A 23,520-nucleotide genomic window follows, 5' to 3' on the forward strand; every position below is an offset into this window, starting at 1 on the left:
CTCTACATTGCATTATGGATTACCATTTTTTACAATCGCATAAGATTTAGCCATCTTGGTTCTTAATAAGACCGTGGCATCTCTTTTCGCACAAGAAACAGTGATATTCGTGCCACATTCGTACCATTTGGTTACCACATTTCAGCTGGCAAGGTAAATAGGCAGCTAGGTATATATAACCATACAGGAAGAGAATACTTTCACTGCCAAAGTGTGCGGCTGGGAGTCTTTGGAAAGAACAAGAAGAAGACTAAGTACGAGTGGGAACGATAAGACGGTGAGAGTGAAATGGATGGTATATCGGTGCAGTACTGTACCGCTCTTCCGACTGTCATTACCGGCTTCATCGCGGTTACTCGACCATCGTCTCGTTACTCGGCGTGTTTCCAGTGTGTGGATAATTCTTTCGACAGTACTTTGACAATAATGGTACGCACTTTGTACTCGCTCGCAAAATTCTTTTCGCAATTGTGACCGTTATCGTACGGGATTTGTGCAAAAATCGGCGCAATTTAAGTTGTTGTCAACGCGGTTCTATCTTTCTCGATCTTTTCTTTTTAAGTAGAAAATTCTTAGAACGATTATTCGACAACTATGTTTAATTATCGGGCAGTGACAAAGTAACAGCGAGATGCTGATCGAAATAAAAAACTACTGTCAAAGATTGACACATCAAGAGAATGATAAAAATACAAACGTTCTGCTGAAGATAGTGTTGCGTGTATGTAACGCGCGTGTGATGTTAAAATTATATTTTTGCAATACCCTTATTGTCCATAGTATTATACTTTTCATTTTCATAGTAATTTTTTACACATAATGTAAACAATATACTTGTTAATGGTACTTACAAGACTGAAAGCGTAAATACAGTTGACTGTAAAAGTATGCAATGGGTAATAAAAAAATTGCAAAATTGCTATATTATTTCTCTGTGATGTCCTCGGTAAGTTATAAATAAATAATTAAACTCAGTGTGGAATTATATCAGTTGTAATCCCTGATTTAAAAAATGTAACGTTATGTGCGATTGGTATAAACTTTTTCGTCGCGCTGCAAACACGCCAAGAAAAAATTGATTCCATAATTTAGTGCTACAATAATATAAAAGTATGATATAAATGATTTGAATATGAAATTAGTGGGTCTCTACTTGATTACGTATTCACACTTGTGCACACTTGTTAATCGATAAAATTTACTATACGCAATCTTAAAATTTATTTTTAAACGTTATTATATATCCATTATAATTGCAATACCGATATTATAACATTAAATATCGATATCATTAGTGTTTTACTGATTTTTGGAAATAATATATAGCAATCATGAATGTACTGATGTAGGGTACTCTGATATCAAAAGCTCGTGACAATAATGTTTCAAGTATAGCTAATTATAACAAAGAAGTGCATTTTAATCGGTACACAAGTGTACAAGTTCGTTATGCAGTCAATAGATGTTATCTCATGTTACTTTCATTTCTAAACTCTTTTTTATCGAAAACATTACGCAACCGAAAAATATAATATATGATATATATTTTAAATTCTTAATTTTTAATTTCTATTTTTTTCCCTCTTTTTCTTTTTTCTTTTTCTTTTTCATGGGAAGCCACTTTCCCGCCACTTGTGTTCACCACTTCTTAAGCATTCTGTGTATTTCGCCACAACAATTTACTTTTTTTGTGTGCTGCATTGCACGAGTACAATTAAAGTTTTCCATTTAGTATTATGCATTTCGATTAAAAAATAATCAGCAAATATGTTTTCCGCGCATCTACCATGACAAAAGGTAATTTATATGTCGTTTATTCACATGTCGGAAGCAATTACTGCGCAAACGCGAAAAATCATTAAACTGACTACAAGATCTGCAATAAGACGAGGAACGTTTGTTCTACAGTTTCACCCAAAGTATTTGGGACGAATTACCCACCGAAAGCTGTTGCGTAATTCATAAATTTTCGCCTCTCTAATACAATTTCGAAATTGACGAATATTGGAAACTTTCACCGATTAACATTTGTTAATTTTATATTTTGCAACGCCTTCTGTAAAATATTTTAACATATATTATTTTTACACACATTTAACATATATTATTTTTAATTCATCCAAAGTTAATATCATTGAATCAATCAATATAAAACGTACTGTATATAGAATTCTATCAGATAAAATCAGTACTCACCATGCGATTTAATTTATACGACGAGAAATGGAAACTTACCTGAAACAGAGAAAAAGAGAAAGATATAATATATAGCAGTAGTAACATTATTTGTATGAATACATAATTGTACTACTCCCTTTCTAATTATGCCAATGAATCATTCCGAATACGCAAATACATCGATATGGCAATATGTAATGTGCACTGTTTGATATTATTTACATTACTATCTGTAAGACTTTAAACAATTCTACCGTAATGTCCGAGACTTAACGAAGAATTATAGGAAAAGTAAAAAGGTTCCGCATTGCTTTCTGCGCGTAATGCATAAAAATTCGTCGAGCATTTACCGCTCCTTTTTCTTGCGCCTCTGTACGATCGACAGTAATAATTTCATTTTCCTACTGTTATTTTCGAACTCCTTCTTCCCTACATAACGCCATCGTAATGTGTCTTGTGCGCAAGAAAATGGCAATCTTCGCCAATTTGTTGCACAAGAGGCACTATCTCAATTATTCCTCTTGCGCGCCAAAGAGGAAGTCTTCGAGGTCATTGAGGAAGTCATGACGCACAAAGCGTAGAAATCACTTACCGAAAGTTATGAAAGTTGAGAAATTAGGATTATCCTATGTAAAAGAATTATATGTAGGCATGCACGCGCGCGTACACACCCACCCACCCACCCACCCACACACACACACACACACACACACACACACACACACACACACACACACACACACACACACACACACACACACACACACAAATTTCATGGAATACTTTAATAATTTCTCACAATCTAAAAATTCCTTTAGCTTTTGTAGTCATTTTTGCAAATTTTTAGAACACCTTGCTCGTGTTTGGAAAATTTGGTTCAAGGATGGAAATTTTTAATATAAAATCTCTATTGCTTTTTTTATTCAAGTTTTGTTTAGTCGTGACATTTCATGTATATTTGCAATTTCACGCCTTTCTTTGTCTTTCGTAAGAATCTTGTCGCGCTGCAAGTGCTATATGAGAGATTAATACCTGTCCTAATATCAGGAATGTTCTTACTTTTAAAAATGCGCGTGCGTTTTAGACTAACAGTAATATGCAATATAATTATGAGATAGAATAAAAAAGGAACGAAAAAGACAAAAAAAGGAGGAAGAGGACAGAGAGAGGCATAACATAATCACGAGTCGTAGAAGGAAACAAGTCGAGTAGAGGTTTACGCCAGTGAAACACTTTCTCCTTTCCCCGTTATGAGATCACCATCTTGTTCCTCCGGCGGATCCGTGCGTATAACTTTGTGCGCCGTTTACGCGCTATTTACATGTGAATAGAAGCCGGCCACCGAATGTCTCGTAGCTCTTATTAAATTATATACAAGTTGAGCTAGCGTGATCTTCCTCTACAAGGTATAACGCTGCCTTGAAGTCACATTGAAACACATTTCCTCGTTCTACGACCTGTTACTCTTCCTTCCGAGATATGAGAAATATGTCGACGTTAATTGTATGTTACTCAATAACTTTTAACTTTCTTTTATAGAAGCAGTTAAAAAAAGCAGCAAAAAGCAAAGTTGACGATTCTAAATTCTTATGGCTATAAACAGTGATTTAAAAAATGACAATTAAAGTAGCAGTCTATTTGTATTTTATTACACGATTGCTACATGGCTGCATTTATTATATAATATCACCGCAATAACGACATAGCGGAGATATACGTAATTATTTTACAAACACATGTATAGTATCAAATTTTGTATGAAAATTTTTGTTCATATTAATAAATGTTGTGTAAAATTTGCTACAACCGTATAAAATATGCTGCGTCAATACATTTTCTTTTTCTCAAATTTAATTTAAAGTAATTTTGTTTGGGCGCTTATCTCTAAAGTTCGAAAAAATAAACTTTGATATATAATTGAATTTTGTATGTGACTTTAAAATTGACTTTAATTCAAACTCATATTATAAATTGTGTCATATCGTAAGTCGTGTCATATCCACGAGATTCTTGAATGGACAAGAACAGTGGTATTCATAATTTTCCATGTTTGCTGTGTAATTTGATATAATCTTCATCTAGATCAAAACATGCTACTCTTTTTTTCAAATATACGGTAATTTTTTATGTATTGAATTTAATACTATCCAGTGAGATAATGACGTTCTGTTTTTATTTAATATTTTATTTTCTTTTATTGCAGAACAGAAGGATAGAGAAATGATCCATCAAAACTGATAGAAGGATAAAAAATACAAATGTCGATATGTCCTTCGACAGTTGTGGAACTAAAAAGATCGACTCACAGCCACCCGACGTACGATTATGACAAGCAACGAGACAACCAGATCAGAATATTAAAATTACTAAAATTTCACGAGGAGTGGAATTTTTTTCACCAGAATGGTCTTCAGTGCAATAGTGGTGACCTCAGCTTTAAAAGGTGCTATCAGCCTGGTAGGCACGAGTTTATGGCTCGTGCCGTTGCTAATCGCGGGCCTTTCTTATTATCGTTACGATCAGTTGGATCCTGAAAGTCGACCTATCGACAGATACCCTTTATACATGGAATATGATTTCATTGTAATTGGCGGCGGATCGTCTGGAGCAGTGGTCGCCAGTCGACTCTCAGAGGTATCGGATTGGAATGTGTTGCTTCTAGAGGCTGGTCCAGACGAGAACGAGATCACAGACGTGCCGTCTCTGGCCGCGTATTTGCAGCTGACAAAATTGGACTGGAAATATAAGACCGAACCCACGGGCAAGGCTTGTCTAGCCATGAAGGGCGGTCGGTGCAATTGGCCGCGAGGTAAAGTTTTGGGCGGTAGTAGCGTTCTTAATTATATGTTATATGTACGTGGCAACAGACATGACTACGATCACTGGGAATCGCTGGGTAATACGGGCTGGGGATATGAGCAAATACTTTATTACTTCAAAAAGTCAGAAGATAATCGGAACCCATATCTGCAAAAAAGCCCCTATCATGCAACCGGCGGTTACTTGACGGTCCAAGAGTCGCCGTGGAAGACACCTTTGGTGGTGGCTTTCGTTCAAGCCGGCGTTGAAATAGGATACGAGAATAGAGATATAAATGGCGAACGGCAGACAGGTTTTATGATATCTCAGGGCACTATTCGCAGAGGAAGCAGATGCTCCACCGCGAAAGCTTTCTTGCGACCTGTTCGATTACGCACCAACATTCATACGGCTATGAATAGCCATGTGACGAGAATTGTGATTGACCCGTTAACGATGAGGGCGATCGGCGTCGAGTTCGTCAGGGACGGCCGCAGGCAGATAGTGCGAGCGCGAAAGGAAGTGATATTATCAGCAGGTGCCATTAATAGTCCTCAGATATTGATGCTTTCGGGAATCGGGCCAAAGGAGCATCTACAACATATTGGTATCCCTGTTGTTAGAGACCTCCAAGTCGGCAACAATTTGCAGGATCACGTAGGCATGGGCGGTTTGACCTTCCTAATCGACAAGCCGGTCGCCATAGTTCAGGATCGGTTTCAGGCGACCCCAATGATGATGCACTACGTGATTAACGGCAGGGGCCCCATGACGACCTTAGGTGGCGTTGAAGGTTACGCTTTCATTAATACAAAATACGCTAATCGCTCCGTCGACTATCCGGATGTGCAATTCCATATGGCGCCAGCTTCCATTAATTCCGACGCTGGAGTGCAAGTTCGGAAGGTATTGGGATTGACAGATGAGGTGTACAACACTGTCTACAGGCCAATTACTAACAGAGACACCTGGACCATCATGCCCCTGCTATTGAGACCTAAATCTCGTGGCACTATACGATTAAGAAGTTCCAATCCCTTCCACAGTCCTATTATTAACGCGAATTACTTCTCCGATCCCATGGACATCGCCATCCTGGTAGACGGTGCGAAACTCGCTATCAAGGTCAGTGAAGCAAAGGTATTCAAGCAATTCGGCTCTAGACTTCATCGTATCAAAGTGCCGGGATGCAAACATCTCAAATTTGGTTCTGACGCCTACTGGGAGTGTCACATTCGTCATATCTCCATGACGATCTATCATCCTGTAGGCACTGCTAAGATGGGACCATCAACCGATCCCACTGCCGTGGTGGATCCAAGATTGAGAGTTTACGGTGTCACAGGTCTTCGAGTCATTGATGCGTCGATCATGCCGACGATATGCAGTGGTAATACGAACGCTCCTGTCATTATGATTGCAGAGAAAGGATCGGATCTCATTAAACAAGATTGGTTAGCTACCACTATTGTTACTAGCTAATGGCGAAGATACGTGCGAAACAGGTCAAAAACAAAATTACGAGAAAAAAAGCGACGATTTGATTTATGATGATTCGATTTATTCATAGACCTTTTTTTTACGTCAACAAACTTTATATTAATGCGATTATTTCTAAAGGTAATAGAAAAGTCTTTAAACACGCTTTAAAATGTTAAACTGTTGTATCATGCTGTATCTGTACACGATAGGTTGTGACTGTTGTGTCAATTCAAGTCAATTATGTCGTAACAAACGTATGGCGTTATGTATTTGTTCATTTAATTTTGCAACATAGTGTGCTTCATTGCTTATACATTCATATGCATTCATATACATTCAATGTTCATGTACGTCATGTGTATAATAGTCATGTCGGAAAATATTATTGAGTCACTCTCTAAATAATACAAACATACAGAATTTACATCATCTAAAAGTCTCATTGTATAGAAAATTCTCCGTACACAATCTATAAATTATTAATGATAAAAATATTGCTGCAATTATGCGATTTTATGCACATTTTCTCTTGATTAGTTGCATTTGTAATCTGTACCTGACAATATAACATAATGCAAATTATTGTATCATACAGATAATTTCAGTAACGAAATCTTGCAGAGGCCAGCCTAATTACTCGAAATCATGAGATTATACAAAAAGAATCAAGTGTGGTTATGCATCTCAGGTACAACTTTGATGTGGTTTCTCAATTTTCTCATGTGCCATATAAATGTAGTGTGTAATAGTCTAGAGCATATACTGTATAAATAATTTAACATACATATAGGTTTCGTTATCCAAACATATATGGTTACATTAGCAAAATAATTAATTCTTTTTAGTCGTAATAAACGAATGAGATTACAATATTTCCTACTTTGTTACTTGTTAATATAAGACGCTGAGTTAATTTACAAATTAATGAGTTAAAAAATTGTTAAATGTGTTTTTTGTTGTATGTTGGTATTATTGTATTACTGCTATTTCGGCATCTACCTGTAGTACAGAAAACGGCAGGAATTAAATCAACAACTTGATAAAATAAATAATATAATAAAACAATTTATTTTTCCTATTTTAATCAAGATTTTTTTATTTTATGATTATTATTCTTTTATAAATTATAAACAATCGTGTAACGAAAATTCAGGGATGTAATTTTTTGAGCAAATTAAATCTGCCACAAGATGTGATTGTTATATACGTTAATATTAATTTAAAAAATATCTATAATTTGTGTGAAATATTTGCATTTTGTAAAGAAAAATTACTGAAAGAGTTAAAGTATTCTTTTTCTCCATAGATTTTGTATAACTTTCGTATTATATGGTTTCAAAATAAAAAATGTGTGTACCTATGCCACATGCATATACATATATTTATCATTTGCTAATAAATTTAGAAAAAATTTTGATTCAACAGAGCAAATCCATAATTTTTTATAGTAATTAAATCAATCAAAATTATTAGGTACCCTGTGTGATGTGTGTGATATATAATATATAGTATACACACATGCGCGCGCGCATACATACATATGAGCACCTCAGAGGTAAACTGTGTTAAGTCACATTTTTCGAAAATCGAGTTATTATTATTACAAAACTATGCTTCAATTTTTACCCAATGGCAAATGTTTTCAATGAATATTTTTATTTCAATAGAGACGTTGAATGTATAAAGTTTGGTCACATTCACCAGATAAACAGTGTTAAGTCACATTAAAATTATATTCTGTAATTACACGACTTCATTTTCTGAAATATTAATCCTTAATACTTTAGATCAAGTAAGGTGCTCAAACGAATTGTCACAATGTTCATTACATGCATAATCATAACAGTATTAAATATTATGATAAAGTGATGTTGCGACTTATTATGCGCCCGAAATCTTCGTCAAAGACGTATAATGCACAATAAACAATTACGAATTACACGACAAACACACCAACCATGTAACGCAATCAAGTCTCTTTATGAGTCCCCAAATATACAAGGTAAATTATTGTAAAGAATCTTAATTTTTTATTTCTTATATAAAAAATGTTTTATAAATATCATGCTCCATTTAGCAAATCTAATACTTAGAAGTAATCTTTAATTGTTTAAAAAATATCAAAGTTATTTAAATGAAAGCAAATGACTTTCTTTGCACACTAAATTTATTCTGCGCACAATGATACGATTACAAAAAAATAAATGTCTTCCTATATACTTCATATTATATTTTGATATATTTTAATATAAAATAAATATTTTGTATGCAAAATCGATAAATAATCTCATATATCATTCTATGTATACAGATATTTATACGCTTGCAACATATAATTATATTTTTTTATTTAATAAAATCATATACAGTGTCCCAAAATTCGCGGATACGGAATGTACAATGTGATTATCCGTGTCAGAAGAAGTAATTTTTTCCTCTGGTAAAATTGTGTCTGAACATTACTTTTTAAATGAGAGCAACTTTAAGCTAACGAATGAGCACTCTAGGTCAGCGCTCGGAATTAGTTGCACATTTCGGGCCGATTCCCGAGCAGTGTAGCCAGATTTGGCCCGATTTTTCGCGCATGCGCGTTCCCGAGACGACGCCTCCTGTTCCTGCACTACCGTCAGGCCGCTGGCGGCCGAGCCGCCGATAGCTCTGACTCAGGAGCGTTTTATATAAGAAATAGGCTGGGTTGTTGAGGCACCTCTCAGAAAATAGTAATATTTTCTTTGCTACATAAATAATGTTTATTTTCATTAATACATTAATAGCGATATTTAGATATCATGCATAATTCTTACAAAATCTTTAGCGAAATAGTAAAATAGCGTACACGCTCACACGCCATGCGCGCCGCTCCTGATTCATGCGTAACCTAGAACGCTCATTCGTTAGCTTAAAGTTACTTTCATTTAAAGAGTAATGTTCAGACACAATTTTGCCAAAGAAAAAGTTATTTCTTCTAGCACGGATAATCACACTGTACATTTCGTGTCTGTGAATTCTGGGACTGTATATCTTTTCTAATATATATAAATCAATTCTTATTATCAATTAGCAAAAAGTTAATATCAACTTTAAGAGATATCTTGTGCTTACTAAAAATAGCCAATTTAATATTTAAATGTCAAAGTAATGTTTAAAATAAGAGATAAAAAGATTACTAGTTAATATCAAATATATTCTATTAAATAGAATATTTGTTTTTTAAATACACGTTCTGTAACATTAAAGATCAAAATCTTGGAAATGTTAAGTTGTAATATAACTCAGGAAATAGTATACTCAGTATACAATCAATATACAATCAGTATATGATCAAGAAAACAGTGCTTTTCTTTCTCTAAAAGAAAAGAATGGTTTAAAAAATGGAAGATCAGTAATATTTTTACATTTTCCTAATAGTAAGTTACCTTCAGTAATCTTATGTCATGCATTATGAAATTTATTTTATCAGTAGCTACTAGCATATAAATAAAAAAATACATGTCTCATTCAATAAAACAGTTATTAAAAAGTTATTATAAAAGTTGCAAAGAAATAAAATACATGTGTATACAGAGTGTTTGATGATGTTTGTGTCAACGTTCTTATGAGAATAAAGCGCGATAAACTGAACAAAAAAGTCCTTTACTGTTTTGTAATTTTCGTAATAATAATTAAGATATTAATTAAAAAGGATTGACGAATAATCTGACATCATAAGCAATATATACTCGAAACAAGGTCGCAGACTAATGTAATTTTTTTCAAAAATAAAATCTAACAGAAAAATAAAGTTATTTCTTTTGCAGTTGTGCTATCAGACACTCCTTATATATAAAATAATGCTAATGATATACATTGACATTTCTGCTATTCCTGTTGCGTGACATTGTAAAAAAATAAGCGCCTGCAAACCGCGCAATTTTTATAAGAAAATGTACACAAGTAAATCAATTTCTTAGACATATTGTGTAGTTTTTTCACCAAAATTAAATGCAATTATTTAAATAAATTTTTAATAAAAAAATTACATAGCATTTGTGCTTTAAAAATTCAATATAAAAATTTACTTACTATTGTGTATGTGCTATGTAAAACGATACGAAATATAAGTGAATATTTAATATAAGTGAATTTTGTGTAGAGTATTTTGATGAATTATTTATATAATCAATAACATCAAAGTAATTTAACATATATTTAAAAGCTAGCATAGAGCCAAAACTAGGAGACTTAGCGCTCATAGTTTATTGTTTACATTAATGTAAAAAACAATATGAAACCAAACGTTTTGCCTTTGGATTAAGCCATTTTCAGTGCATAAATTATAAGTCTGATACAATTGCAAACGCAGTTACAAAAAATTGTACGAAGAATTAAGTAATAATATTAAAACCTCAGCTTATTTCGTCAAACATGAACATAGCATAATTGCATCAGCGTTTTAATATTGTTGCTTAATTCTTCATAACTGCGTTTGCGATTGTATCCAACATCCTTATTCAATCGAACCCCTCCATAATCGCCAAATAAAGTCGCATCTATTAATTAATTTAATGCTAATTATGTGCTAATTTGTTGCCGTAGTCCGTAGCCGTAGTCCTGCTCGTACCGCGCTTAACAGGAATTTACGTTCAAAACTCAGTTTGACATTAAGCTAATTTTATATATCCCCCTTTCCTCCCTTATTTTTGTAAATTTCAAAATTTTTGTAAAAACAAAAATTGTAGGATTAAATATCATACAACTTTTATTTAAAAAAGGTAAAGAAGAGATAAAGCACGTACGAAATAATAACAAATATAAGAAAAGAGGATATTCGTGCTTAAAAATGTTTAAGAAGAGATTTTTTAAGAAAAGATAAAGCACGTACAAAATAATAACTAAAAATTAAAAATTAAAATTTATTAATTTATTAATTAATAATAATTAAAAATTTATTAATTAATAATAATTAAAAAATTTTAGGCACAAATATCCTCTTTTCTTTTATTTGTTTTTATTTAAAACATTTTTTTAATATCTCTTACAGTTTTCACGATATTCTCTCAAAATTAAATATACCATGTCAGCTTGTAGAGGTTGTTTCAAGCCCTAAACGGGCGAAAAAGTACATATAACAAAATACGTGTCTTTTATTTTTAGCTACTTTACAACATATTCAAAGTCCGTCAAAATTGATGGGGGACATTTCAGAGCTTTTCCTTGTCAGATATTCGTTCCTATGTTATTAGACAACGATAACTATTTTTTCTGTCAATTTTGTAATAAGTTATTACTTAATATCATTGAAAGCACGTAACACACACGAGATAAATAATACACACGAAATAAAATTATATGTATATATAGCTATGTATGTTGCTGTGGCAACTTGAGAAGGGGTATCGGAGGATAAGCAACATTACAGTAAGCGTTACGTGAACGAAACGAGAAAGTTGCATTTCTCTGATAGCTTTTGAAACAGAAGGTGGTCAGTCGTGTGGCTTTCTGAAGAGAAAAATACAAGACAACTCGTCAAGTTAGACAACATTCTGACGACCGGCTGAGTGCAAGACGATTAGAAAGAGAAAAACGACGTTTCGGTGGATCGTAAATACTTATCGCAAACGGTATGTAGATTATCTAATTACAAAAGAATTGTACAAGTTCATAACTGAAATGCTTCGAAGAACAATTTTTCAAAAAATACATGTGCAAGAAAAAAAATCTAAGAATACGTGATTGCGATACGCGTGCTTTCCACACAGGTTCGTAGACGCTCCAAAAACGGACGGATTACGACGTGTAATATTCGCTTATAAAATTTATAACTCATTTTACTTCCAAAAATACGACTCAGATAGAAACTCTTTCGGTTTAATAAAACTTGACAGAAAAATTTTCGCTCGAAAATTTTATGCGTGCAACAGAAAAAAAAATAGTAAAATGTGTTTTGAAATATGCTTTATGTTACAATATACATAAATGTACGATGGCAAATGCTATTTGTTTGTTTAAAACATTTACGGTGGCAGCGCGATAATATTTACAGAATATAAAATGTTCGGAACTCGTATGTTGTAACTCGTGTAGAACTGATGAGAAAATGCGATTCTTCTAAAAAATGAAAACTAAGTAAAAATAAAGAGCATATTTTTTTCTTGCAATTTATTACGTAGTTGCCAAGAAAAACAGTTTTACATACAAAAACAACTTATGCTTATTTGGTTGTATTATATATTAATATTTGCATCTGTTGGCTTGCAAAAAAATCAGTATGTACAATCTTAAAATTGTAAGACATATGTAGATCGTGAGTGTGTAGAGGATATAGCGGCGAAAGACTGCCGTTCAATTAATTTTATAAATTTTATTTCTTTTCTTTCTTTTCCCTTTTTAAAAATCATCTTTATTTCGTAATAACGGCCTCAATATTTATTACTGAAAAGTGCACAATATATATTACCTCTTATAAGCTAGCAAGACCAAATCAGCAGAATCGAATGCAACCTAGTGGATTATTAAGAACTTATTTTGCACTAATTTATAACGCAAAAAATAATTTTGTATCCCGTGCCACTTAAGAAAAAATCGTGGCGCTGCTAATTTACTATGAAGCAAGCAAAATAAAAAAAATAAAAATAAATAAAACAAAGCAGATACAATTAGTGCTGAATTTGTACTAATTTGTATCACAAAACAAATCGAAATATTTCTATTATCTCCTTAAAACAACCCTTATTTCTTTCAACTAGCCTCAAGAATAAGATCATTCTCCTCCGATCTGTTAAGAATTTAATTTGATTAGTAAAGTCAAATTATTACATTATTTATCACTTATTGTGTAGCTTTATATTATGTTAGCAAAACCATGATTTTTTCTTAAATGACGCAGGGTACAAAATTATTTTTGGTGGTACAAAATAGTACAAGAAGAGTAATAAATTGTACAATAAATTCCATTCAATTCTACTGATTTAATTCTTAAGAAGTCGGAAGAGGAAGCGTACTTAGCGTATGTATGCATATTTACATTCGATATCGATGAATCATCTACATAAGATGCGTTTAAAACTACAATATTGCAGAACGTTATACAGTATGAGGATTTTATTATCACTCATCATTATCGCGTCGATATGTCACGACGACACTCATGGTCTTCTCGTCGAAAACTCCGTGCATCCAACTACAACAAATTCCGGATTCGCAAGCGAGTACGACTTTATCATCGTAGGAGCTGGATCGGCAGGTTCCGTATTAGCCAATCGTCTATCAGAGAACAAAAATTGGAGAGTTCTCTTACTGGAAGCGGGATACGCGCAAAGTCTCCTCAATCAGATTCCAATACTGGTCGGCTATTTCCAATTGTCTGATTACAACTGGGGATACAAGGTGACACCTCAGAAGAACGCCTGTTTAGGAATGATAGATAATCAGTGCGCCTGGCCACGAGGCAAAGCTTTGGGTGGTACAAGTACTTTAAACTACATGATCCACACACGTGGCAATAAATTGGATTATGATAAATGGGCTAATCTGGGCAACGTGGGCTGGTCCTACGCAGATGTTCTCCCGTATTTTAAAAAAAGTGAAAGATTTAATGTACCAGGTAAGTCGTACTTTTCTGCTGAAACTCTATCCCGTAAAATATAAGAAAGCAATTAATTCCAGTTTAAAAAATCTATTAAATTTCATTGCTAATTACAAATAGCAAAATTATACTTTTTCCGATATTGTTGAGAAAAATTTATAATTTTTTTTTGTCATTTTTTTTATTTCTACATTTTGAAGATATTTTTCTCAGGCTCAAATATATGTGTATATTTTCTTAAAACATTTTGTTCCAAATTTTAGATTAAAAGCTCTATTCAAACGAGAGATAAATGTACAAATACATAGATACTATACAATATGGAAACAATTCTTTCTAAATCGAACAAATCGAACAGACTCACAGTGGAAAAATAAAACTCTCGTGACACACACGTATTGAATATGTAAAATAATCAAGCTATTTCTTACGCTTAGGTATCAAGAACTCTTCATACCACGGTGAAACTGGTTATTTGTGCGTGGAATATGTGCCATATCACACGAAAGTGGCGACTGCATTTCTAAAAGCTGGTCGAGAACTAGGCTACAAAATCGTGGACTACAACGGACAGGATCAGATAGGTTTTTCGTATATCCAGGTGAACATGAATCGTGGAACGCGTTGCAGCGCCGCCAAAGCTTATCTCCAGCGAATCAATCGACCAAACTTGGAAATCATCACTGGCGCGAGAGTGGTCAAAGTACTAATCGACGCAAATAAGCGTGCGTACGGCGTCGAATATATCAAGAACGGCATATGGAAGAAGGTGACCTGCTCGAAGGAAGTTTTACTATCCGCCGGTACGATCGACTCAGCCAAGTTGCTGATGTTGTCAGGAATCGGGCCTGGAGACCATTTGAAAGAGCTGGGCATCCCAGTGATTCAGGACTCTAAGGTCGGTTACAATATGTATGAACATATTGGTTTCCTGGGGCTGACTTTCATGGTAAATCAGAGCGTGTCACTGCTGCAGAATAAGCTCCTGAATCCCAGTGTACTTCTCAGGTATATCTTGCATAGAGACAGTTTGATGACAATCCCAGGAGGTGCCGAGGCGCTAGCATTTATGAGAACCAAATATGCTCCTGACGAAAGACCGGACATTGAGCTTCTCTTCGCATCTGGCTCTTTGCATTCGGACAACGGCCAGGTACTGAGGAAAGCCTTGAGAATCTCAGATAATCTGTACAACACTGTGTACAAGCCCATCGAAAATCAGGAAGCCTGGTCGATCTGGCCGATCGTTCAATATCCCAGAAGCGTCGGCCGTCTTACATTGCGATCCAAGGATCCATTCGAGCCGCCCGAAATGGATCCGAATTTCTTCAGCCATCCGGCCGATCTAGAGATCATTCTGGAAGGAGTGAAACACGCCATCAATATATCCAGGACCGAAATCTTTCAGGCTTACGGGAGCCGATTACATGATATCAAAATTCCAGGCTGCAGACAATTTGAATTTAATACTGATGATTACTGGCGCTGTGCTATCAAGCATTTGCCATCCATGATGAATCACGAGGTAGGGACCGTTAAAATGGGACCTCAAACGGACGCTAACGCGGTTGTCGATCCGCAACTGAGAGTGTATGGCATTAAGGGACTCAGAGTAGTGGACGCTTCGATTATGCCTACGATGCCTATCGGTCATGTAAACGCGGGAATTTTCATGATTGGCGAGAAAGCTGCGGACATGATTAAGGAAAATTGGAAGAGCGCATTGTAAGCGCATTATTCACTCTTTCCAATACGCGAGACTCGCAGGCAATTTCGAAAAATAATTGTATGAATCGTAATCGTGTGTAAAATGGTGGACTAAACAAACACAGCTATAGAAAAGCCAATGTCCCTTAACTTCTATCTTAAAGTAAGAATCTAAAAATGCCAACTTATATATATATTGTTCGTACAAACTTTGAATTTGCAACTAATTTAAAGATTTTGAGATAAAAAACACAATTGTATAGATAATTTTGTGTCATTCAATCGTTCTTTGTCATTTACATTACATAATAACGCAACGTTTACATTGTATAGATAGAATGTTGTTTAATTTTCATTTTTATTCACCGAAGTCATCAATGAAAGGGGCAGACGTGCATAAACACATAGACATGCTTGATCGTAAGAGTTATCCCACGCAATGTATTCTTTATATGGTCGTTTAAAAATTATGTATAATTAGGGGGAGTGTTGAATTTTGCACGTACAAGTGTTATCGACTGTTTAATGACAAATTGGTAAATATAAACCGATGCTAAATTGAAATTAAGAGACTGAAAATAAATAAATAAAAAGTAATAAATTTTAGAAAAAAAATCATTTAAAGATTTTTAGAAAAGTTGTTGTATCTTCTCAAGATAATTATATGTTTTCTTATAAAAGATAAACTTTCTTATAAAAGTTTTGTAAAACTAATTGTAAGAAATGTTTGGTGTCCGCTATAATGTAAATTTGTAACATTTCAGTAATAGCTCTCTTTTTCAACTAATTCAATTAAAGCTAATTGTTTTCTTCATGTCAGATTAATATTAGCATTCAATTATTATTAACAATTAATATTAATCATGCAAAATTATTATCGGTACGTAGTTATAATACTGACTCATTGTCAGCATTAATGCCGATAAACTAGAACAATAATTGTTGCGCAAGAATATCTATTCGATCGATTGTCCTCGTCAGTCCTTGTTAGTGACGCAAGCAATTTGTAATCGCAGGAAAAATTATCCGCCTTTTATTCGCGTTTCGCGTATCACGCATCGAGGTACTCGCAAATGGATTAATGATAAGAGAAGCGATTACAATGAGAAAAAGACAACGAATATTCTCATATAACAAGTAACGATGTCGCCTGCCGGCAGCACGTTTCAGTCGTGATGTAAAAGGGGAGATGAGTCATAGTTTCCCTTCCCGCCTATTTGCGCGCGAAACTGGCGCAAACAGATAACGTCTAGAATGGCACAGAAAAACTCCACAGAAACACTTCATTTATATATTAACAAAGTTTCTAAAAAATTGCAGCGTTTATTTATATTATATTATATATATAGTTTTTTTACAGTAATAATTTAGAATATTTTAAAAATAAACGCTGCATCTATATATTGCATGTGTGTGTGTGTGTGTGTGTGTGTGTGTGTGTGTGTGTGTGTGTGTGTGTGTGTGTGTGTGTGTGTGTATATCTATATATGTATGTATGTACAATGTATGTATAGGAAGCTTTTATAAGACAAAATTTTTTAAACCGGTTTAAAATAAGCTCTTATAGATTATTTTTGATAAGAATATTCATCAAAGTTTTGTTATTATACGATACGCATAATACAAAACTACATTATTACATGAGTATTTGTTAATTATTATGAATTATGACACAATTATGTTTTAGTAACATTTTATGTACTTTAAAAAGAAAGAAAGAAAAGTATGTTTAAAACTATCTTAAAAAATCATGAAGAGATAAGAAATTACGCTTCCTGTGTTTAAGAAAGTTACAGTATGACATATTATAGGAAAGTCAATGTATTATGGCAATTCATTAAGAGTTTTGTTTTATTTTTAATAAAAAGATTCAATTATAATTGATATTTTTAGTTTTTAGTAATCAAAATTCTTTCCAAAACTCATGTGTAGAATTCTCATAAAATTTTTACAATCTGACAAAAATTGATAAAAAATTTTGGAGAAATAAATTAAGCCGCATGATAAATCTGACATTTGAAGTGACAGTTTGACAGGAATCACTTTCTTTGTCTAATAATGAAAATTTTTTTTTATTTATTAAAAACTACAAAATTACAAAACTATTCAAAAAGAAAAAAAAATTAATAAGAAATTTTTAATACTTTATAAGTTTCCATAAAATAATGCGTCAGCTTTACACATATTTTAATGACTATAGGATGTAATAATACCTAATACATGATATTCTTTCTTATGAAAAAATCATAAACAAATTATAAAAGTTTGTTATATTATTTATTGGGAAATTTTGATCTTCGTTACTTAATAGAACATAGGAACATGAGGAAATATCATCCTAGGCAATGTACATTCAACTTTTTCTTTCTTAATTAACATTTCTTTTTCATTTATAGATTCTGTCTGCTTTTAGATACTTTCGAGATGCAGTACTAAGCTTTTTCCTTTCAGTCTTTCTTTTACTCAATCTTTTACTTCGTTTTAAACAGGAGGATCTTTCAAAAATTATCGCAAACAATGTCTATATCATTGTCCAAAGTGCTAAAATCTTAGGCCTGATCTACAATGTGCTTCTTGCGTATTGTTTCTTGCTCTCTGCCTTTCGTATTTTTGTTTTTATGTATTTGTCGCATGGAGTTAAGAAACACTGTAATTTACAATTTTTTCTTTCTGAATTTCCAAAGAAAAATATGCCCTTACATAAAGGCAAAAAGGCGGAAAACAAAAATTAAAAAGCACATTGTAGATTGGACTTTACAATCGAATCTGTAAGATCAAAAGTTTACAATTTAAGATTTCAAACGTTTTACAAATTATATTTTTCGTCTGTGTGGACTCAAATTGTTTACAGTCAAATACAGTGTCAAACTGTCACTGTAGATCAACAACTCAATAATATCGCCAATTTGTCAAGCAAAGCAGCTCCGAATTACATGTCGCAGTGCTTGAGATTGCACCAAATCCATCGAAAGTTAAAGCACTTACCTGATACCACGAGAGCTTCGTTTGGGCCGCAGGTGTGAACGTTTCCCATCGCCGGAATTAACCTTCCTACCCTTTTCTAACCAAGATACAACGATGCAAACTATGACAACAAGAATAAAGGAATATTAATAACACTAGGCGTACACGAACACGGTACACTCGGTGACGTAATATAACACGATACTATTTCAAAATGCCCGGTGAAGCACTAATAATATACAATAAACCGCACTAATTGTCAATCGTAAGGTTACGATGTCAGCGAAAGCCACTTCCCACAATTGTTCACGAGTACCGAAAGTTCCTACTCGACCAGTGTCACCAACCAAGCGTTTTCATTATCTCTATAGAAAATTTATATTGCTCTTGTTATATTTGTTTCTTTTATAAATTGCAAAATGTACGAAAAAATCCTAAAAATGAAAAGCGTTATGGCCGGAGCACAGACTTTTGCATAAAGCAAAACGCATAAGCATAAGGAAATTGATTGGTCCATTTCCTTATGCATTTGCTTATGCTTATATATAGACCAATCAATTTCCTTATGCTTATGCGTTATGCTTTATGTAAAAGCTTGTGCTCTCGGCTTTACCATCGAATAATAATAATATTAAAACGCATCTTTCCGTGTAAACTTCCTATAGAAAGACTGCGCAAGAGAGAACGCCACAACATGGCGCCTTCATTTTGGATTTGTGATTGGTAGATTTTTCAGTGAATTCTTTACGTGTGGATACTTTACCAATAAAGCGGCGTTTGGAAACCACACACTGTGTGAAACTCTCTGCCTATTGTCTATAGTATACATAACATATACTAGAAACAATAGACAGTTTCACATCAGCTTTGTTCGCGTCGCATGCTCCAACATGTTGCTACTCGCTCCAATACGCTCCAATCTATAGTATTACGTCACGTATACTATAGATAGATTGGAGCGTATTGCAGCAAGTAGGAGCATGTTAAGGCATGTACGCGAACAAACCTAAGGTAATCTCGAAATAAGAACGGACTAAGGGCCTATCCAGACAAACTTGCATAATCGCATAAACAAATGCATAAGGAAATAGACCAATCAATTTCTTTATGCATACCTTTATGCGATTATGCAAGTTTGTCTGGATATGGCCTTAGCTGCACTAAAACAGGATAGTACAAAGCAGATAGATAAGGCCGGAGCACAGACTTTTACATAAAGCATAACGCATAAGCATAAGGAAATTGATTGGTCTATATATAAGCATAAGCAAATGCATAAGGAAATGGACCAATCAATTTCCTTATGCTTATGCGTTATGCTTTATGCAAAAGTCTGTGCTCCGGCCAATAGTCTGACTTGTTCTCTATCCTGTTTTAGTACAGTCTCAGTGCAGCTAAAAAGAACAAACTCAATGTGTATTCTGTGTATTGCTAAGATGTCGTCTTGATCGACGATGGCTTGTTATATACTCAGTATATTTTATTAAGTTGGTGTATATTGGTGCATATATATTGTGATTCAATAATGTCTTTAACAAAGTAAGAAACTTTTACATTTTGTAAAATTATCGTTAATGTTTATTACATTTTAAATAACATTGAAAGATTATTTTCCCATAATTTTCTATAACAACTTAAAATCAGATATTTTAACCTAAACGTAAAGTTTATAACTTCTTTAATTGTGAAAATTTCATTTCTTTTTACAATTAGCTTATTGCCTGCCCCTACTCAAGTGGTGTGGGATAGAGAGGATGAGGCACGTGAGCAAAAATTACGCCAACGACCTGTCTCAGCACTGGTCAAAGCTGTTGTCACAGCTCCACCTTATGGGCAACGTCGAGGATGGATACCACGCAATCCAGAAGTGAGCATATAATTGCTCCAACTTTTCAAAAAACACAAAAAAATTTTAAATACACTCTTTTTGATCAATATAAATTTTTCGTTTAATTTTATTCAATCACGGATGGTATTCTGAGCATAATATATATTACACGTAGGACTTTGGAGATGGAGGAGCTTTTCCAGAGATTCATGTTGCACAATACCCTCTTGGAATGGGAATTAAAGGCAAGGAAACAACAAGCAATGCTTTAGCGGTCCAACTTGATGCGCAAGGAAAAGTAAAATATGATCTCATAGCGAGACAAGGTCATGGCAAAGATAAAGTAAGCATGAATGTAAATTACATTCTAGCATTCTAAATAATCACTCCTGATTTATATTTATATAAACTAATAATTTAAAAAAAATTATTTTTTGTAGATTGTATATAGCAAATTGAGCGATTTATTACCATCGGAAATTACAAACGAGGAAGATCCCTCTTTACAACGACCAGATGATGAAGAACTGGATGAACTCACAGATAAGACGAAAAAAGCACTAGAAAAAATAACAAGATCAAAAATTGCAGCTGCCATGCCTGTACGATGCGCCGAGAAACAAGCTCCAGCTCAGTACATACGTTATACACCATCGCAACAAGGACAGTCTTTCAATTCAGGTGCAAAGCAAAGAGTTATCAGAATGGTGGAAGCACAAGTGGATCCGTTGGAACCACCAAAATTCAAGTATGTAGAATAAAACCTAGACGGTTAAATTGTGCAAATGGTACAAAAAATTCTAATGAATTAGAAGGGTATTGATATAAAAATTTATAATTGCAGAATTAATAAAAAAATTCCACGAGGACCTCCATCTCCTCCAGCACCTGTTATGCATTCGCCTACGAGAAAAGTGACAGTAAAAGAACAAAAAGAGTGGAAAATTCCACCTTGTATAAGTAATTGGAAAAACGCAAAGGTACTTGGAAATATTTTATGTCTTGTGTATACCTCGGTGTATCACGAAAGAGATAGTAGTAAAATGTAATAAGAAATGTATATTTAATTCTTTCGATAAGAGCGAAAAGCTATATTTGATTTTAGGGTTACACAATTCCATTGGACAAACGTCTTGCTGCAGACGGTCGGGGTTTGCAACAAGTTCACATAAATGAAAACTTTGCAAAATTAGCAGAAGCTCTTTATATCGCCGACAGAAAAGCCCGCGAAGCAGTCGAAATGCGCGCACAGTTGGAGAAGAAATTGGCTCAGAAGGAAAAAGAAAAGAAGGAGGATCACTTAAGGCAACTTGCACAAAAGGCTCGAGAGGAGCGCGCTGGCTTGAAATCCGCGGCGACCTTAGGTTTGTACAGTTGCCGTTCGTTGATGTAAAATAAAAAAGTAAAAGAATATTTCTGGAAATTGAATCACAAAATAGTGATAAAAAAATTAAAACAAATCATGAACAAAATATTTGAATGATTTCCACAGATAAGGCTGAGGAATCACGCGAGAGAGACCAGCTCAGACAGGAGCGACACAAGGATCGCGCTCGCGAACGTAATTTAGCTCGTGCCGCCCCTGACAAACGTTCTCGTTTGCAACGCGAGCGCGAGCGTGATATTAGCGAGCAAATTGCGCTTGGCTTACCCGCAAAGAGCATTCCTAATACGGGAGAAGCACAATTTGATCAACGTCTTTTTAACACTAGCAAAGGCATGGACAGTGGTTATGGACACGATGATGAGTATAATGTGTACGATAAGCCGTGGAAAGATAGCAATTCCATTGCTTCACACATTTATCGTCCAAGCAAGAATATCGATAAAGACACTTATGGAGAAGATTTGGAGAAATTGGTTAAGACAAGCAGGTTGGAATATTTCTCATTTTATGTTCACAGCAACACTTGAGTCAATTTTATTTTGCATAATGGTGACAAGTACGAGTTATATATATTTTTATTTATACTATATATTTTTATACTTTATATTTTATACTTTTATTTTTATTCATGTCATGAATTATTAAAGCTATCGCATTTACTTATTTATTTTAGATTTGTTCCTGACAAGGAATTTAGTGGAACTGACAGATCGGCAACACGATCAGGACCAGTACAATTTGAGAAAGATGAGGAAGATCCTTTCGGTTTGGATCAATTCTTGAAACAAGCTAAACGTGCCAGTAGCTCGACCACGACAACAACAAAGCGCAAAGATGAACGCGAACAGCGCGAACAACGTAGAGATGATCGTGACAAGCGAAGAAAGCATTAAGAACGATTACTACTTAACAAGTGAATTGCATAGAATTCTCGCGGTATAATTATTGACCGTTTATTTCACACAAAAAATTTTCTCAGTACTCTGAATTCTAATAATAATAATAATAACTCTGAGAATAATAATAATAAACGTGTTTTTATAAGTATGATAGTTTTACTTTTATCAGGAATAGAATATTTTCTGATTATTATTAATTATTAATTGTTATAGGATTATGTATATTCCTATTTTGAAATGTTATGAAAGCAATAGTGGATAACACACATTTCAGTATTGTGCTGAGGTCGCCTATCGCATTTTAAACATCTTCAGTATAGATTATTTTTATTTAATTCTTAAAGATTTTGTAAAAGAAATTAATCTATTGCGAGAAAATCTAAAGCATGTGAATCACAGATAAATAATAAAACTTGCTGACACAAGATATTTATCGATATAAACGCCATTATCAATATATATAAAAAAAAAAAATTTTTTTTTCTTTGTAACAAAATTTCCATAAAAAGTGTGATAATGTAGTATATGAAAATTACACTTCTAACTGCAATTCTGTTCTATTTTTGCTGCTTCAAAGAAGAGCAGATACATTTGGCATTTTATTAAGCAAGCTTCTTAAAGAATTTAACGCAAAATTGCGAGAGAAATGTTACAACTTACCTTAAGACCAGGAGTAATGATTTTCTTCATTTATTCTGTGTTTTATCGTAGA

The 23,520-nt window shown here is 33.8% G+C and overlaps 3 protein-coding genes and 1 long non-coding RNA gene across 4 annotated transcripts in view; 2 read left to right on the forward strand and 2 right to left on the reverse strand.

Moving 5' to 3' along the window:
- The window catches only part of Flo2 (flotillin-2), an 80,100-nt gene extending 60,968 nt beyond the window's left edge, over positions 1-19,132 (reverse strand). The window contains exon 1 of the mRNA XM_012362522.2: positions 18,716-19,132. Coding sequence (XP_012217945.2) covers positions 18,716-18,764 — 49 coding nt within the window. The 5' untranslated portion in view covers positions 18,765-19,132. The remainder of the gene's footprint in view (positions 1-18,715) is intronic.
- LOC105669522 (uncharacterized) lies at positions 169-16,687 on the forward strand. The gene is made up of 5 exons (XM_067347702.1): positions 169-429; positions 4,382-6,447; positions 13,419-13,444; positions 13,518-14,041; positions 14,461-16,687. The coding sequence occupies exons 2-5, from the start codon at positions 4,582-4,584 to the stop codon at positions 15,750-15,752; spliced, it is 3,708 nt and encodes a 1,235-aa protein (XP_067203803.1). The 5' UTR covers positions 169-429; positions 4,382-4,581; the 3' UTR covers positions 15,753-16,687.
- A 933-nt stretch (positions 19,133-20,065) lies between the features above and the next one.
- Bx42 (Puff-specific protein Bx42) lies at positions 20,066-23,235 on the forward strand. The gene is made up of 8 exons (XM_012362521.2): positions 20,066-20,233; positions 20,408-20,561; positions 20,698-20,865; positions 20,963-21,270; positions 21,367-21,502; positions 21,628-21,886; positions 22,015-22,396; positions 22,583-23,235. The coding sequence occupies exons 1-8, from the start codon at positions 20,220-20,222 to the stop codon at positions 22,800-22,802; spliced, it is 1,641 nt and encodes a 546-aa protein (XP_012217944.1). The 5' UTR covers positions 20,066-20,219; the 3' UTR covers positions 22,803-23,235.
- LOC136997085 (uncharacterized) overlaps positions 20,447-23,520 on the reverse strand; it is a 66,010-nt gene continuing 62,936 nt past the window's right edge. Inside the window, exon 4 of the long non-coding RNA XR_010887906.1 lies at positions 20,447-20,582. This is a non-coding gene — a long non-coding RNA (uncharacterized lncRNA). The remainder of the gene's footprint in view (positions 20,583-23,520) is intronic.

This window comes from Linepithema humile, chromosome 1, assembly GCF_040581485.1.
Source record: "Linepithema humile isolate Giens D197 chromosome 1, Lhum_UNIL_v1.0, whole genome shotgun sequence".
NCBI classification, from domain to species: Eukaryota; Metazoa; Arthropoda; class Insecta; order Hymenoptera; family Formicidae; genus Linepithema; species Linepithema humile.